The 15,312-nt window shown below is 40.8% G+C and overlaps 1 protein-coding gene across 3 annotated transcripts in view; it reads left to right on the top strand.

The window, feature by feature from the left end:
* TUT7 (terminal uridylyl transferase 7) overlaps nucleotides 1-15,312 on the top strand; it is a 49,914-nt gene that overhangs the window by 23,698 nt on the left and 10,904 nt on the right. For all 3 annotated transcript variants that reach the window (XM_077344618.1, XM_077344619.1, XM_077344621.1), the window contains 10 exons: nucleotides 1,648-1,828; nucleotides 4,035-5,116; nucleotides 7,677-7,827; nucleotides 8,990-9,076; nucleotides 9,802-9,902; nucleotides 10,780-10,837; nucleotides 12,106-12,209; nucleotides 12,968-13,057; nucleotides 13,148-13,261; nucleotides 13,359-13,436. In XM_077344618.1, the coding sequence (XP_077200733.1) occupies nucleotides 1,648-1,828; nucleotides 4,035-5,116; nucleotides 7,677-7,827; nucleotides 8,990-9,076; nucleotides 9,802-9,902; nucleotides 10,780-10,837; nucleotides 12,106-12,209; nucleotides 12,968-13,057; nucleotides 13,148-13,261; nucleotides 13,359-13,436 (2,046 nt within the window). The remainder of the gene's footprint in view (nucleotides 1-1,647; nucleotides 1,829-4,034; nucleotides 5,117-7,676; nucleotides 7,828-8,989; nucleotides 9,077-9,801; nucleotides 9,903-10,779; nucleotides 10,838-12,105; nucleotides 12,210-12,967; nucleotides 13,058-13,147; nucleotides 13,262-13,358; nucleotides 13,437-15,312) is intronic.

Here is a 15,312-nt window from a genome sequence, read left to right on the forward strand (position 1 = left end):
TAATTTTCATCTTATGTACGTATGTACTTACTTACTTACTTACCGTCCTCCCTGAAGGCTCAGGGTGGTTTATATGAAACAAGAAATGATACAGGTAACTCCATTTACAGTAATAACAAGGTGATAACAAGAATAACTATAACATAATCACAATAACATTAAAGAACGGTGGAAAATGCAAAGAGCATCAGTTCAACTCTCATTTAGGCCTAGTGGGTTGGACAGATTTGTAGTAGTTGTCGTAGGAGTGAGGGATGGGGGTCTCAATGGGAAGCAGTGGTTTAGGCCGACCTCAATCAAATGCCTGGCAGAGGAGCTCCCTATTGCAGGCCCTGTGGAACTGCTGAAGTTCCGTCAGGGCCCTGATTTCCACTAGGTGGGGGCCAGGATGAAACACTGGCCCTGGTTGAGGTCAGTCAGGCTTCCGTGGGCCCAGGGACCACCAGGAGGTTGGAGGTGGTTGAGCGCAAGGCCATTTGAGGAGTGTAGGCAGAGGTTATCGCTCAGGTATATTGGGCCCAGACCACTCAATAGGTCTCAATAGGTGTCTAGTTTGTTTGGTGGTTTGTTTTTCTAGGGTTCCCCTGGTTCTTTTTTTAGGGAATGGCTTCTGTTGTATTTGGTGAAAGTGTGTTTCTTTGGAGAGAGTCCTGATCGCTTAAAGCATCTCAGGGCTTTGAAGCTTATATGCAAAGTATGCATGGAGCAATTACATTGATAATGGTCAAATATAAGTGGCATCATCATTAAAATATTAGAGGCTAGAGCATAAGCTCTAGAGGGATATTTGCTAGAGCATAAGCATTGATTTCAGTGGTTCTTGATAGGTGTCACAGATTCTGTGGATTTGATTGGAGAACTGAAAAATTAAACTATCAAGTCTTCCAACCCTAGCAACAGAGAATGAATAATTGTGCTTACTTTTGGGTCAGATAATATAATTTAGTGATTATTAAAGAAAATCATGGAATTAGACATTCAAATGGGAATGTCTTTGCAACTCAGTTCCTACATTATTTGTCACTTTGAGTCCCAGAAGACAAGATGGCATAGAAATGCTTCAAATCAAATAAATACATAATACGATTTATTGTTGCTATTTTTTCCTGTGAAAAATGTGATGCTTAACTTGGTATGTAATGCACTTTTAATATAGCGTAACATCTTGAGTTAATAATATATTGATTAATGCATGACAGAACAATGAAGCACTTGGAATGGAATAAACACTGAAAATACCAGTTAAAAAAGGAAAATCATTGATTATCTCAGAAATGCCCTCACTTTGTGTTACTAATACAGTCACCTGCTACTTTATTTATATAGTTTGCCACATAATAACTAGATTGTAAAAAGGCTTGTGATAGAAATTGTAGCCTATCTTGCACTGTTTAAAATAGTGAAGTATCATTTTGCTTCTTTTTTTCATATCCGCTACAAATTCCTTATAGTAAAACATAAATTCCATTTATTAATTTTGGCTGAACACAGGATTATTGGTATTCTCTTTTCCATTTATTTCCTAGTGGTTTTACACCTTAAATCCTATAGGAAATTGATATCTCTATGTTCTATTTTGAAAAGTTTGATAATGTATGGATTTGTCCTTGGCATGCAGAATAGTTCAGACTTTGCTTTAATTGGCAGGTTCCTTTAGTGTTTGAGTCAGACCATCAGTGTTCAGTCGCAGTTGGGCAGCTCTGGGTTGAACTGCTTCGTTTCTATGCCCTGGAGTTTAATTTGGCAGATTTGGTCATCAGCATACGCCTCAAAGAAAAAGTCTCTCGTGAATCCAAGGATTGGCCTAAAAAACGGATTGCTGTGGAAGGTATTTGGAATTTGCTTATCTGCAGGAGGGTGCAAGTCTATTGAATATTGGAGAAATCTGTTTGTGTCATTTTTCAATATAGACCCATAGTTTTTGAGTGTGTGAGGGATATTTGCAAGCAAACAGGGGGAGGGGTGAGAAATTTTTGTCTCTTGCATATGTACTCTTTACATAAGTAACAAAAGCACAGGGAACCTTGTGGCAAAATTCAGAAAGGATAATGTGCAAACCACAAAGAACCTCACATCCACAAAGTACAAATTGAAAGAATATGCATAATTTTAATGACAATATGCAAACCCTACAAAACTATTCTTGAATCCAGTATACTCAATAAGTAATCAAAGGTTCATTTAAAAGTCACAAAAGAACATTGTTGCTAAATGTCTCCTCATAGTCAATCATAAAGTGTATACATAACTCCCAACAAGACACAGGAGCTCAGCCTGTTTCACATCTGGTATCCTGCATCCCCATCAGTGTGCAGCATAAGCATCACACTGCACACTGCATAAGCATCACACTGTAACCTGTGCCACACCCTAAAATTGGCTTCAGTTAAGAAACAAAGAACAGATGCTAGTAGAAGAAGAAGAGTTGGTTCTTGGGTTCGATTTGGCATGCCAGGTTTGATTCTGCACTCCCCACATGCAGCCAGCTGGGTGACCTTGGGCTCACCACGGCATTAATAAAAGTGTTCTGACTGAGCAGTGATAACAGGGCTCTCTCAGCCTCACCCAACTCACAGGGTACCGCGGCTCCCTCTCCCCCCCCCCCCCGCAGTCAGAAACTTGCCAGGCCGCAAGCAAATCAGCCGCCAAAGCGGCTGATTAGCTTGCGGCCCGGCAAGCTTCTTTTTGTGGGGGGAGAGAGGGAAGAGCGGCTGCCAGCGCATGTGCACATGCATGGAAGTGTCACGAATATGCGTTTGCGCCATGTGCGGGTGCAAATGCAAATGCGCGGTGCTCCCGCACATGCGTGAAACTGCCGCACATGCGCACTTGCATCCATGCGTGATGTAAACGTGCATGCGCGGACCACCGCATATGCGCATTTGCGTCATGCGCGGCCACCAGATCACCCTCCCCCCCCCACACCGGTCCACAACCTTAAAAAGGTTGCGGACCACTGATCTAGTCCATTCACTGCTAAATGCAAGATCATCCTAAAGCATCCAGGATGAATCTTTCTCCAGCTTGAGGACTGTGCCTCCTTAGGCAGTCGATTCCACTGCTGAACTATTCTGACTCTGAAATTCCCCCCCCCCCCGATATCTATCCAATATTACTCTCCATGTACAGTATTTGCTGGCGTATAAGACTACTTTTTCCCCCTGAAAAACATGCCTCCAAGTGGGGGGGGGGGTCGTCCTATACGCCGGGTGCACTTCAGTTGGGATAGACATAGCTGCCCATAGTGGTCCATAATACTGTAATGTAATGTGACAAACTCTATATTTTGAGTGGAAATGTTGGGGAGGTCGTCTTATACACCCAGTCGTCTTATAGCCAGCAAATACGGTAGTTTAAACCCATTACTGTGGGTCCTATCCTCTAATGCCAACAGGAACCTTTCCCTGCTGTGTGTTGTAAAGGGCTGGGGGGGGGGGGAGAAGGCATCCTTCGGGGCCCACCTCCAATTAGTCGAAGGACCACATGTGGTCCGCAGCCCACAGGTTGGGGATCGCTAATCCACACAACAGCCTTGCAGGGTAGATCAACATAGAGTGTTTGTCTGTTTGGAGCAGTAGAAAAGAGTAAGATCGGCATGGTGGGACAAGAGGAAGAACTGAACTGAAACCCCCCAGAAAAAAAATTATATACAATCATGAACAATGGATCTTCACGCCATCATTCAGTTTCCTTTTAATTTCTGTGAAAGAACACTTGCATAATTTTTTGGTTGGGGGGTCACCACAATATGAGGAACTGTATTAAAGGGTCGCGGCATTAGGAAGGTTGAGAACCACTGGCCTAGGGGGACTATTGAAATTCATAAATATTGGGCTATGCCAATATTTATCAGATTCAATATACCTAAACTTGAAAAATACCATTTTGGGTTTTGTGTGTTTGTGTTTGCTGCACACTTGAGCACCTCTGAATCAAGTGATTTCATGTAATGAAGTATAGTGGTCCGACATGTAGCATTTCCAATAATATACACTTTTAAAGAAAGGATTTTCTTTGGCTTTTGTTTCTGGCAGATCCTTACTCAGTGAAGAGAAATGTGGCAAGGACCCTTAATAGTCAACTAGTGTATGAGTACATCCTTCATTGTTTACGGGCAACTTATAAGTATTTTGCTTTGCCCCACAAGAATGGAACAAAAAACAACGAAAAGGAACCTCTGGAATCCTCCATAGTGCAAAAGCTTGAAAAGGATGCTTTGAAACATAGCATTTCTGGCATGAAAGATGCACATAATGAAGCAGGGGAACTAGTCATAGATAGCTCTGGAACTACTATCAAGGAATGTTCAGGTCATGTGTTTGATCTTTCTCAGACCTTTGGCACTGAAAGCCTTGTAGAAGAGTTGGAAGATGACCTAGAACATTTAGGAATTGTCCCTGGAGACTCAGATTGCATAATTGAAGAATTTATTTCTGGTGACAATGAGGAATTTAAGCCAAGCTGTGAAGACACCGAAAGTGGAAATGAAGAGGAAGAGGATGAAGGGAACCAACATGCTAGAAAATGGCAGACACATTTGGGCATTAACCAGGGTTTGGATGAAGACAGTGAAAGTGGAGATCTTGCAATTCCAACTAGTGAGCATGATATTGAAACGGACAGCATTTCTGATTTAGAAAATTTTCAGAACACTGTGATTGCTGTTGATGAATTTAATTTAGAATGTAGTGGGGTACTTAATGAAAAGGTCAACATTGATGAAGGGAGCACAGGAGATACTGATGAACTGGATGATTCTCTGATCAAATTGGAATCACCAACTCAGGAATTGAGATATGAAATGGATAACTCAGAGGAAGAGGAAGAAGAACAGATCATAAATCAGGAACAACGTGGTAATATTACCAATACTGAGGATGAACTGGACAACATTTATACTGGATCTGGTGATGAAGTTCTTTCTGAAGAGGAAGAATTGTTCATATCAGTTAAATATAAAGACACTGAAAATGTAGAAGAGCTTCCAAAGATATCTTTGATTACAAAAGATGCTGTTGAGAAAGAAGAGACTTTTGAGAGCAGCTTACCTATAGACCAGTATAGCATATCTGAATTCTTCTATGAATTTAATAAAACTGCTTTCACAAAAGGCAAGGTAATAATATTTAAGTATTATAAAATATACTGTTTAAACTTTCCTGCATATTAATCTGTAGAAATAAGATTTTGAGTACTAGCGGTAAAGTCCATTGTATCCAGGAATACAACGGGTGCTAGAACTTGGCGGTGGGAAGATGAAGGGGAGGACTTGTCCAGTCTGTAAGGGCATGGGCTTGAATGTGTGTGTTATGGGGGGGGGGTTATGGTGGCGTGGTGACAAATGAGGCATGTGGAGAGATGGATATCAAGAACCTGTGGTTTGGAATATTTGTTGCGTGTGGGAGAGGACTGACCTCTGGGAATTGTGGCATAGTGGTTAAAGATAAGCTTTCCAGAACCATGACTTCAGATATGTGAAGGGAAAATCAGGTTGGATACCCTTCTTAGGGGAAGATTACATGGCAACCAATTCCTCCTAGTTCTGCATTCAACATCATTTCCCTTCTTGTATGAATTAGGCCACAGACACCAAAATGTCCCCCTGCCCTAATCCACATGGGGTAGTCACAGTGCACTGCTCCTTCTGTCTCCATTTTTTAACTGTTGATAAAATGTTATGTGCCTACATGCTTCTTTCACAGTTGCTCCTTAGAAGAGCTGGATTTTTGTACCCTGCTGTTTACTACCCAAAGGTGTCCCTAAATAGCTTTACTTAGGGATGCCAGCCTCCAGGTGGGGTCTGAGTACAGCTCATCTCCAGGAAATTAAGCTGAAGGGAAAGCTCTCTCCCCTCACATGCATCCTCTCAAAAAGAATGCATGTGGTCCCAGACACCCATTGGTTGCTTGGCTGGTGATGGTGAGGAGGAAGTTCCTCTTCTGAAGCCTGAGGCCTACTGCTGGCAACTGCAGTCCCTGTTGTTGTCCACAAGTTGTTACCTAATAAAAGTGGATCATCTAGTTTTCCCCAGAGCCTCCTGTAAAGCTAACTCCACTTGAAATTATGCCTTTGAGTTCATAGGACCTTGCTAGCAAGTACTTTTTTCTAATTACCAGGCCAAGATTGAAAAAAGTTACTTCAGTTCCCATGTCTCTCCATCCATTTAGTTGCTCACTATTTACAGTTTCAGCCTGAAAATATTCTTTATTTAGATCTTCCTGTACTTTCCAGACTCGCAGGACTGATGCTGGTCTGCCTGTGCCCCAGAATACAAACAGTTGCTGGTAAGGGCTGGCTAAAGCCCATAGCCCAGGAGGGACCCAGCCTCACCACTCCACCCCAACCTCAGTCTGCAAGCCTCTCCCATCATTTCTAGATCGCTGCTCATCTCTAGATTATAATAATCAGCTCTGCAGGCGAAAATGGCCACTTTGAAGGCCATAATCTGAGGCATTGTATGATTTTCAGTTCCCGCCTCCAAACCTCCAGGAATATTTCCAACCCAGGGGTAGCAAACCTCCAGGGGGGGCCTGGAGAGCTCCTGGAATTACAGCTCACCTGCAGAGTATAAAGATCAGCTCCCCAGGCATAAAGGGCTGCTTGGAGTTTGGACAGGATAGTTGTGGATAAGAAACATTTAAGACCTCCCACACAGGTTGTTGTTCAGTTTAAACACTTGAAGCCTATTGCACAGGCCTGTCATATCCAACAACTTTGCCTCAGACAGCTGATGGAGCTGGCAGGGTGGCTGATGAGTGTTCTCCCTCCCCCCCTGCCTTCAGGCCTGCTTTGAAGGAAGTCTCTGACAGCCAGATTGCCCCTGGCCGGGCTGGGGGGGCAGGCTGTGTCGCCTCTGTATTGGTTCAAAGTCTAGAGGGTGGGGCTAGTCTGATCTTTGGACCAATTGGAAAGTGCTTTTTATATTATACAGCAAAGCTGTTCCAGAGAGCCAGTTTGGTGTAGTGGCTAGGAGTGCGGACTTCTAATCTGGCATGCCGGGTTCGATTCTGCGCTCCTCCACATGCAACCAGCTGGGTGACCTTGGGCTCGTCACGGCACTGATAAAACTGTTCTGACCGGGCAGTGATATCAGCGCTCTCTCAGCCTCACCCCCACCCCACAGGGTGTCTGTTGTGGGGAGAGGAATGGGAAGGCGACTGTAAGCCGCTTTGAGCCTCCTTCGGGTAGAGAAAAGCGGCATATAAGAACCAACTCTTCTTCTTCTAATTCATAATGATGAATCTGGAATAAAAGGATGTGATCTGAACTCAGTTTCCCCCACGGCCTTTTCAAGTGAATCATTCTAGCATTAATAATTTTTATCTATAATCATATTAACTAGCTTTAATTGTGCGTTATGACATAACAAAAAAATTTAACCGCCTATAATCAGCTACTCTAAACCTATGTGATATAATATTCCTCATGATTAACTACAGATGAATCAAATTGTTCTGAACATCTCAGCCAGACTTTGGAGAAGTTTTGCTTCCTTCCCTCCCCAATACAGAAGTTGAGTTTTCTCTGGTATAAACAAATTCCTCCCCCCCCCCCCCCACTCCCATTGCTGGCTGTTGGCTACATGAGCTTTCTTCCATAGCAGCTGATGGACTAGAAAGTGTAAGTGAACTCAGATCAGAGAAATTTTAATGATGTTATGCTTTCTCTTGATACAGTCTCCTACAGTTGTATGCAGCTTATGTAAGCGAGAGGGTCATTTAAAGAGGGACTGTCCAGAAGATTTCAAAAAAATTGAACTAGATCCTTTGCCACCATTAACACCCAAGTTTTCAGCTATTTTGGATCAAGTGTGTATCCAGTGCTACAGTAAGTTGGTAAAACTTTGTTTTTTGCACATTTCTGGAAATTATTTTATACAAAGATGTTACAAGAATGCCAGATAATCGTGTTTCCTGCGCATGTTCTCTACTTCTTCTGCATTCCAGTTTCTCCTAGCCAGAGTTTCAGATATGTGTTAGTAGAGGTACAAGTGATGCTGAACTGGAGAAGCAGTGTACATTTGAACATTTAATTCCCCTCTTGTGCCATGAGGCACATCTTCCCAAATGTTGGTAGTCTGAATTTTAGACTTGAGTTCTGCCACTGAATGTCTTGAAAAATCGACATGTATTATTATTAACAAAACTTACTGAGATCATTATATTTCTCCTTACCTACATACTGTAGAGAGAAAAAGATACTCTTCTTCCCTCCAAAAAGCTTACGCTTATAAATTCTAGAGATGAGTATGAACCTAAAAATTCCAGTTCAGTTTAAGGTTGGGGCTGGCCAGAAGTGAGGCAGAATTCTCCCAAACCGAACCAGCCAGTTCACTGTGGCCAAGTGAACAGGAAATCACCCATCCATTTTGCTTCCCCCCATCTGCTTAGAAGTATGCATGTGTGGGGACAGGGGGTGTGTCAAAGATGTATTTAATAGCTTCAGACAAGCACACCCACTTTGCTCAGCTGTTAGGTTTAAATGTTCTGAACAGCCAAACTGGACAAAAGTCCGATACGTGTTCAGGGAAGGCAGGCACCTTCACTGAACATCAGTTTGGGGGCTACAACTGGAACCAAGTCTGTGCCAAATTTCAGCTTGTGAACTGGCTCGTACCCATCCCTAATAATTCACATCAGTTCTACTGCTTAATTCTGTCACAGCTTTGTCATAGAACTCTTCTGATTATGCAACAGTTTTCTAGAGCTTCTAAAACTGCTGGATAACTAAGTGGTGAACTCCAGTGGACATTTCCATTGGGCTGTGTGGGGGTGATTTTTACCAACAGCCCTCTTTGGCAGCAGATGTTGCATGCAAGATTTGGGGAATGTTTGGGGTTGCAGTAGAAGTAGAGGGGGGGGGAGTCTTCCGTAGGATGAAACTAAAAGTGTTGTGCATTAACATCCTAAACTTTTTGGAAGAAATGTCTGTTTCACATTGCTTTATTGCTGTCATAATCCTGTTTTTGAACTGACTGTCTTTTCAACAGAGGATTTTGCTCCAAGTAATATAGAAGATCAGGCACGAGAACATATAAGACAAAATCTTGAAACTTTCATCCGACAAGAATTTCCAGGTGCGTCTAGACATTTTTTGAAGTTTAAATTTTATTAATGTCAGAGAGTAAAATCCAAATGTTTTCCATCGAGAAAGGGAGAAGTTCCCACTTAAGTTCCCCGTCCACGCTATCCCATGCTGTTCCCAAGTCTCTCCCAGCTTTCAGCAGCACTTTTTGGATGGTGCAGAAGTTGGGAAAAATCTGTCTAGCAAGCAAAGTTCTACTTGTGGGTTTTGGATCCAACTCAGAGTTTTAAAATAATATTCAGTCAGAATGTGAGCCCCCGGGGTGGGCGGTATATAAATATAATAATAAATTAAGTGCATTATTTTATTAACTTTTTTCTTTGTACAAAGCAGCTCAATTTGGAAATTTTTAAACAGAGGCTAGATAGCCATCTGACGGAGGGGCTGATTCTGTGAAGGCAAAGGGATGGCAGGTTACAGTAGACGAGTGATTGGGATGTGAGTGTCCTGCATGTTGCCGGGGGTTGGACTGGATGGCCCATGAGGTCCCTTCCAACTCTATTATTCTATGATTCTATTTATACTCTGTGATAACAAAGGTACTTTCTGTACACATTGGGTAATGCACTTTCAATGTATTTTTCTCTGTGCAGAACAGGGAAGTGTACTTTAAAGTGCATTGGAAGTGCATTATCTAATATATATATATATGCAGAATGGGTCCTGGTTGTGGTGAGTGCTACAACAAATGCTAAAAATTGCGCTTATTCCCTACAGGCACCAAATTAAGCTTGTTTGGGTCTTCAAAGAATGGATTTGGCTTCAAGCAGAGTGATCTTGATATCTGTATGACGATTGATGGGCTAGAGACTGCTGAGGTAAATCTAGACATCTAAACAAACGTAAATATGGGCAATTTCTGTGACATGATTGAACTTCGCTTTTGAAGAAATTATGCATTAGCCAAATTGAATAATCCCGAATCTAATTAAATTATCAGTCTTTCATCTTTCTTTCTTGTATTGCTCATTTTCCATATGCACAAAACAGATGTTATCAGTTTGTTTTTTAAGGTACTAAATTGAAAGAGAAAAGTGCAATAAAAGCAATGTAGTGGTTTCCTTGGGAGATGGAAGGAAAATACAATTTTGTTGTAGTTCTTAAAAATCAGTCTTTCTATAGTTATGAGTTCTTGGGGCTAAAGTCTACCACGGTGATTTTTCATCACTTATGCATCATCCCCACTGCCCTGGAAGTTTTGTGCAGGATTTTTAAAAGATTGAAGGGCAGAGTTTGAGTTTTGGATAAGCCTGTGGCCAGTGGCGAAGACATGAAATAAACTGATAGAAACAAGATAGTGTTTCTTTAAATGAACGATAACAGTTTGTTTTTGAAAGACAAACTGATGTTGACATCAACAATAAAGGAGATGTGGGGTTTCAGTTTTAAACTGCATACCATAGAGGGGGAAATATCCTTCTTAGTTCATCATGGCTGTGAGATGCTTGTGTTCTTCAGCAAAGGTTATTCTGAAACACTCAATTCTAAGCCATAATGTTATAGCATGCTTATACAATTTCAGTGGTATTGGAAACTTGGTACATTGTAAATAGTGTAGGCTAGTTTTTTACACAGTGAAATTAACCACTGAATCCTTCCACTTGTAGTAACTGAATGTAATTCAGAAAAAGATTGTTTTTCTTGTATTGAGGTAGCTATTGTTGTTAAACTGGTGTCATTTTCCCCCCATCACAGGGACTTGACTGTATAAGAATTATTGAAGAACTTGCAAAAGTGCTCAAGAAACATTCAGGTAACTTGGGTTAAATATTCTCTCTCTTTTTAATCCATACTGGAGTAAAATATGTTAGATGGCTCCAGAATTAATAATCAAATATAATGAACATAACTGAGCATTCAGATTAACCATCAGTTTTTGTAAATATTAAATGTTGAGCTGTTTTAGGAAGCAGGCCATATGAACGGTTTGTATATTGACTCATCAGGGATGCTTTTATCTGAGAACTAATGATAAAGTCAATTTGGTACTTTAAGGTGCTTGTATTAATTTCTTGCTTTACATTTTTGCATAGCCTTAAAAACATAGCAATTTGCTTACAGTTGTATATGGGAATTGCCACTTACCACACATGTGTTTGGTTTGTGTGTGACATATTAATAACCACAGTTTTAGGAAGAGAAAAATCACATTTCTAACTCTTAAAAATGGAGTGATTCGCATATGGCTGCATTTCCAAAGAGCTCTAGTGTTCATGATATGGCCTATGGTATATTACTTGTTCCTTGGCTTTCAGTCTCTTTTCATAGACATACCTTCTTAATATCTGTGTTCCAATTTCTCCTGCTGTCTCGTGGCTTGCTACCAGCACAACCTCCAGATAAAACCTAGATTTGGAGACCAATAAAAAATGCACATTCTCCATGCAGTCAGTAGTGCAGTGAGAAAAATAGCACAAAATCTTTTGTATATCATAGTGTTCATAGAGATTAATTAGCTTGACTTTTGTGAACGTGTAATGAGTGTAAGGAATTATGACACTGAGGAGCAGCAATACCAAATTTATTTATTCAAAATATTTATATATCTACCTTTCCCCCAGGCATCCAAGGATCTAAAGTGGGTAACAATAATGCAAAAGCAATATAAACCATTTAAAATAATGCTTTACAATTAAATAATAACACAATACATACTTCAACCATCAGGGTGTTCATCCTTTGTCCAGGCTCAGACCAAATGTAGTCTGACAAATGAGTACTTTTGTAGTGTTTTCCAAAGACTGTATCAAAACACTTGGCATATTTTGTATTGATTCTGGCTGAAGTACATCCACTTTCTCATTGAAAAACCTCGGATTAGATTCCAAGGAATCTCATGTTTCTCTGGAACCTAGTTCAAAAACCATGGCACTAAAACAAAATGTGCTTAATCCTGTTGTGTTTTCTTCTGTGTATAAAGTTGTAGCATATAAACCACATTGAACATGTGATATTGAAATTGCTACTTACTTGGCTGTTGAATGAAAAGGGTGTGAATCAGTATCCCTGTACTTTTCTTAGGTCTAAGAAATGTCTTGCCCATAACCACAGCTAAAGTGCCAATTGTCAAGTTTTTCCATGTCCGAAGTGGTCTTGAAGTAGATATCAGCTTGTATAACACATTGGTAAGAGCACATTGGTACTGTTAACCTTTTCTACTAGCAGTTGTGGGAGTTCGAGCCTCAACTCTCTCTGGAAGCTAAAATCACTAAGCTGAGGCTGTCATACTTTGGTCACAGTATGAAAAAAACAAGACACTCGTGCTAGAAAGAGTTGAAGGCAGTAGGAAAAGAGGGAAAGACCCAGCATGAGATGGATTGACTCAATCAAGGAAGCCTCAGTCCTCAGTTTGCAAGCTTGCTAATAATAGGACATTTTGGAGGACATTAATTCTTAAGATCTCCTCAAGTTGAAAGCAACCTGACAGTACTGGAACACACACATTATGAGAATTATATAAACAAAAATATGAAACTGTGACTTGTCATGGAGTTTGGGGGAACAGACATGACTGGCACTGAACTGTAGATACTGTAAATCTTTAAAAACATGTTTCTGAGGATCCATGTTACAAGCTTATTTTTTTGAAATTATGCTCGGTTGCCACCAAGTACAATTTAAAAGAAATAAGCTTGTTCTGAACCCATTGTTCTCATATTAGGTATTTTCTTATTGATGAATTATCAGGATCAAAAATGTAAGAGGGGTATGCACATAGACTTGCATGTTACTATGTATATACACATCTCACATGCATACTTGTTACTCAGAATTCCAGTTTGAGTCACCTCACATGATATTTGGAAGGACTTTCCAAGCTTGAGTCTTACAGAGATAAAAGCTTTTTGGATCTATTTACATTTAATATATTTATATTTTATAGGCCCTGCATAACACAAGACTCTTATCCTCTTATGCAGCTATTGATCCCAGAGTAAAATATCTCTGTTACACAATGAAAGTCTTTACAAAGGTAAGCAGTATTCCAGATGATGTAAGAAAATGTAGTGCCAGTCAAATTTGTTTTTGTTTTAACTAATTACCTTCCCCCCCTCTTCTTCAGATGTGTGATATTGGTGATGCATCTAGGGGCAGTCTGTCCTCCTATGCATATACCCTTATGGTGCTTTATTTCCTTCAGCAAAGAAACCCACCTGTCATTCCTGTTCTTCAAGAGGTACAGTGCATGTTTATTTTTGGAACAGTTGCATGCTCACAAAATAATTCAGAAACAGCAAGTCTTAAACTTGATGGTGTAATACATCTGTTCTTAGATTTATGAAGAGCAAAAGAAGCCTGAGATTTTAGTTGATGGCTGGAATGTCTATTACTTTGACAAAATAGATGAACTGGTAAGTCTCTTCTTTATATTAACAAACAGATATGTAATCTTAACATATACCGTTCTTAAACATGCCGCCACATTACCTGATGGGTAATGTGAAACCACATGCCTAGTAACAATTCTTTTCTCTTTTTCAGTTGTTTAACATGATACCCTGATAGGCCTAGCTATAATGAAATATTTGAATAATGGTAAAACATTAAGCCTATATTAGGTGAATCAACTGATTGGTAGAAACAGAAACTTCTTAAATGGAAGCTGAGATTCTGAGGATTTCAAGTTCTGTGCCAAAGGTTTTATACCCACAGTGCAACTGTAGACAAAGTTTGTGCTATGAAAATAAGTGGAGACTCTTAGCTGCTGAATAGGCAGCAGACCTGGCTGTTCCCTGATTGAACAGAGCAGAGTGAACAGAGTAGATTTTTCCTCATGCCTGGGTTTTGTGAGGTTTATTTTTTGGTAGGACACACAGTATGCAATTAGCCACTGGTCATGCTGCGAATTATGCGGGATGGGACTATGACATGTTACCAGAAGAAAGATAGTGATATTGAGCTTTGTTTTGATGGTGGATCCTGCAGTTGTGGATCCAAGCAACTCTTAGTTATCTTTTGAGCATGGTTCTAAGATTGGAACAAACCAAGGATAATGTCATAGATGTGCATTAGTATTCCTGGACCTGTTTGCCTGCTGTGGAGTGGAAGGTTTTTGTTTTGCTTTTTTTGATCCATGAATGTGATGTCATTATTGTAACAGCATAGCTAGGCATTCAGCTGAGGGCCCATTTGCAGAATGATGTCTCTGTATGTTATGGGATACATGCTGGCTTATACTTGTGATGTAGGCAGGGGTGGGCATATTTTGAATTTCACAATTGGGAATGGGGGAAGATCTTGAATAAGCACTCTGTGACCCACTTGTACACCACTTCTGCAGCCTCTCTTTGTAGAATCATAGAATCATAAAATCATAGAGTTGGAAGGGGCCATACAGGCCATCTAGTCCAACCCCCTGCTCAATGCAGGATTAGCCCTAAGCATCCTAAAGCATCCAAGAAAAGTGTGTATCCAACCTTTGCTTGAAGACTTCCAGTGAGGGGGAGCTCACCACCTCCTTAGGCAGCCTATTCCACTGCTGAACTACTCTGACTGTGAAAATTTTTTTCCTGATATCTAGCCTATATCGTTGTATTTGAAGTTTAAACCCATTACTGCGCGTCCTCTCCTCTGCAGCCAACAGAAACAGTATCCTGCCCTCCTCCAAGTGACAACCTTTCAAATACTTAAAGAGGGCTATCATGTCCCCTCTCAACCTCCTTTTCTCCAGGCTGAACATTCCCAAGTTCCTCAACCTATCTTCATAGGGCTTGGTCCTTTGGCCCCAGATCATCTTCATCGCTCTCCTCTGTACCCTTTCAATTTTATCAACGTCCTTCTTGAAGTGAGGCCTCCAGAACTGCACACAGTACTCCAGGTGTGGTCTGACCAGTGCCGTATACAATGGGACTATGACATCTTGTGATTTTGATGTGATGCCTCTGTTGATACAGCCCAAAATGGCATTTGCCCTTTTTTACCGCTGGATCACACTGCCTGCTCATATTTAGTTTACAATTCACAAGTACCCCAAGGTCTCGTTCACACACAGTGCTACCTAGAAGCGTATCCCCCATCCAGTAGGCATGCTTTTCATTTTTCTGACCCAGATGCAGAACTTTACACTTATCTTGTTCTCATTTGCCCATTTTTCCATTGTGTTCAGATCTCATTGAACTCTGTCTCTGTCTTCCGGAGTATTTGCCAGTCCTCCCAATTTGGTGTCATCTGCAAACTTGATGAGTAGTCCCTCCACCCCCTCATCTAGATCATTAATAAATATGTTAA

This window comes from Paroedura picta, chromosome 7, assembly GCF_049243985.1.
Source record: "Paroedura picta isolate Pp20150507F chromosome 7, Ppicta_v3.0, whole genome shotgun sequence".
Taxonomy (NCBI): Eukaryota; Metazoa; Chordata; class Lepidosauria; order Squamata; family Gekkonidae; genus Paroedura; species Paroedura picta.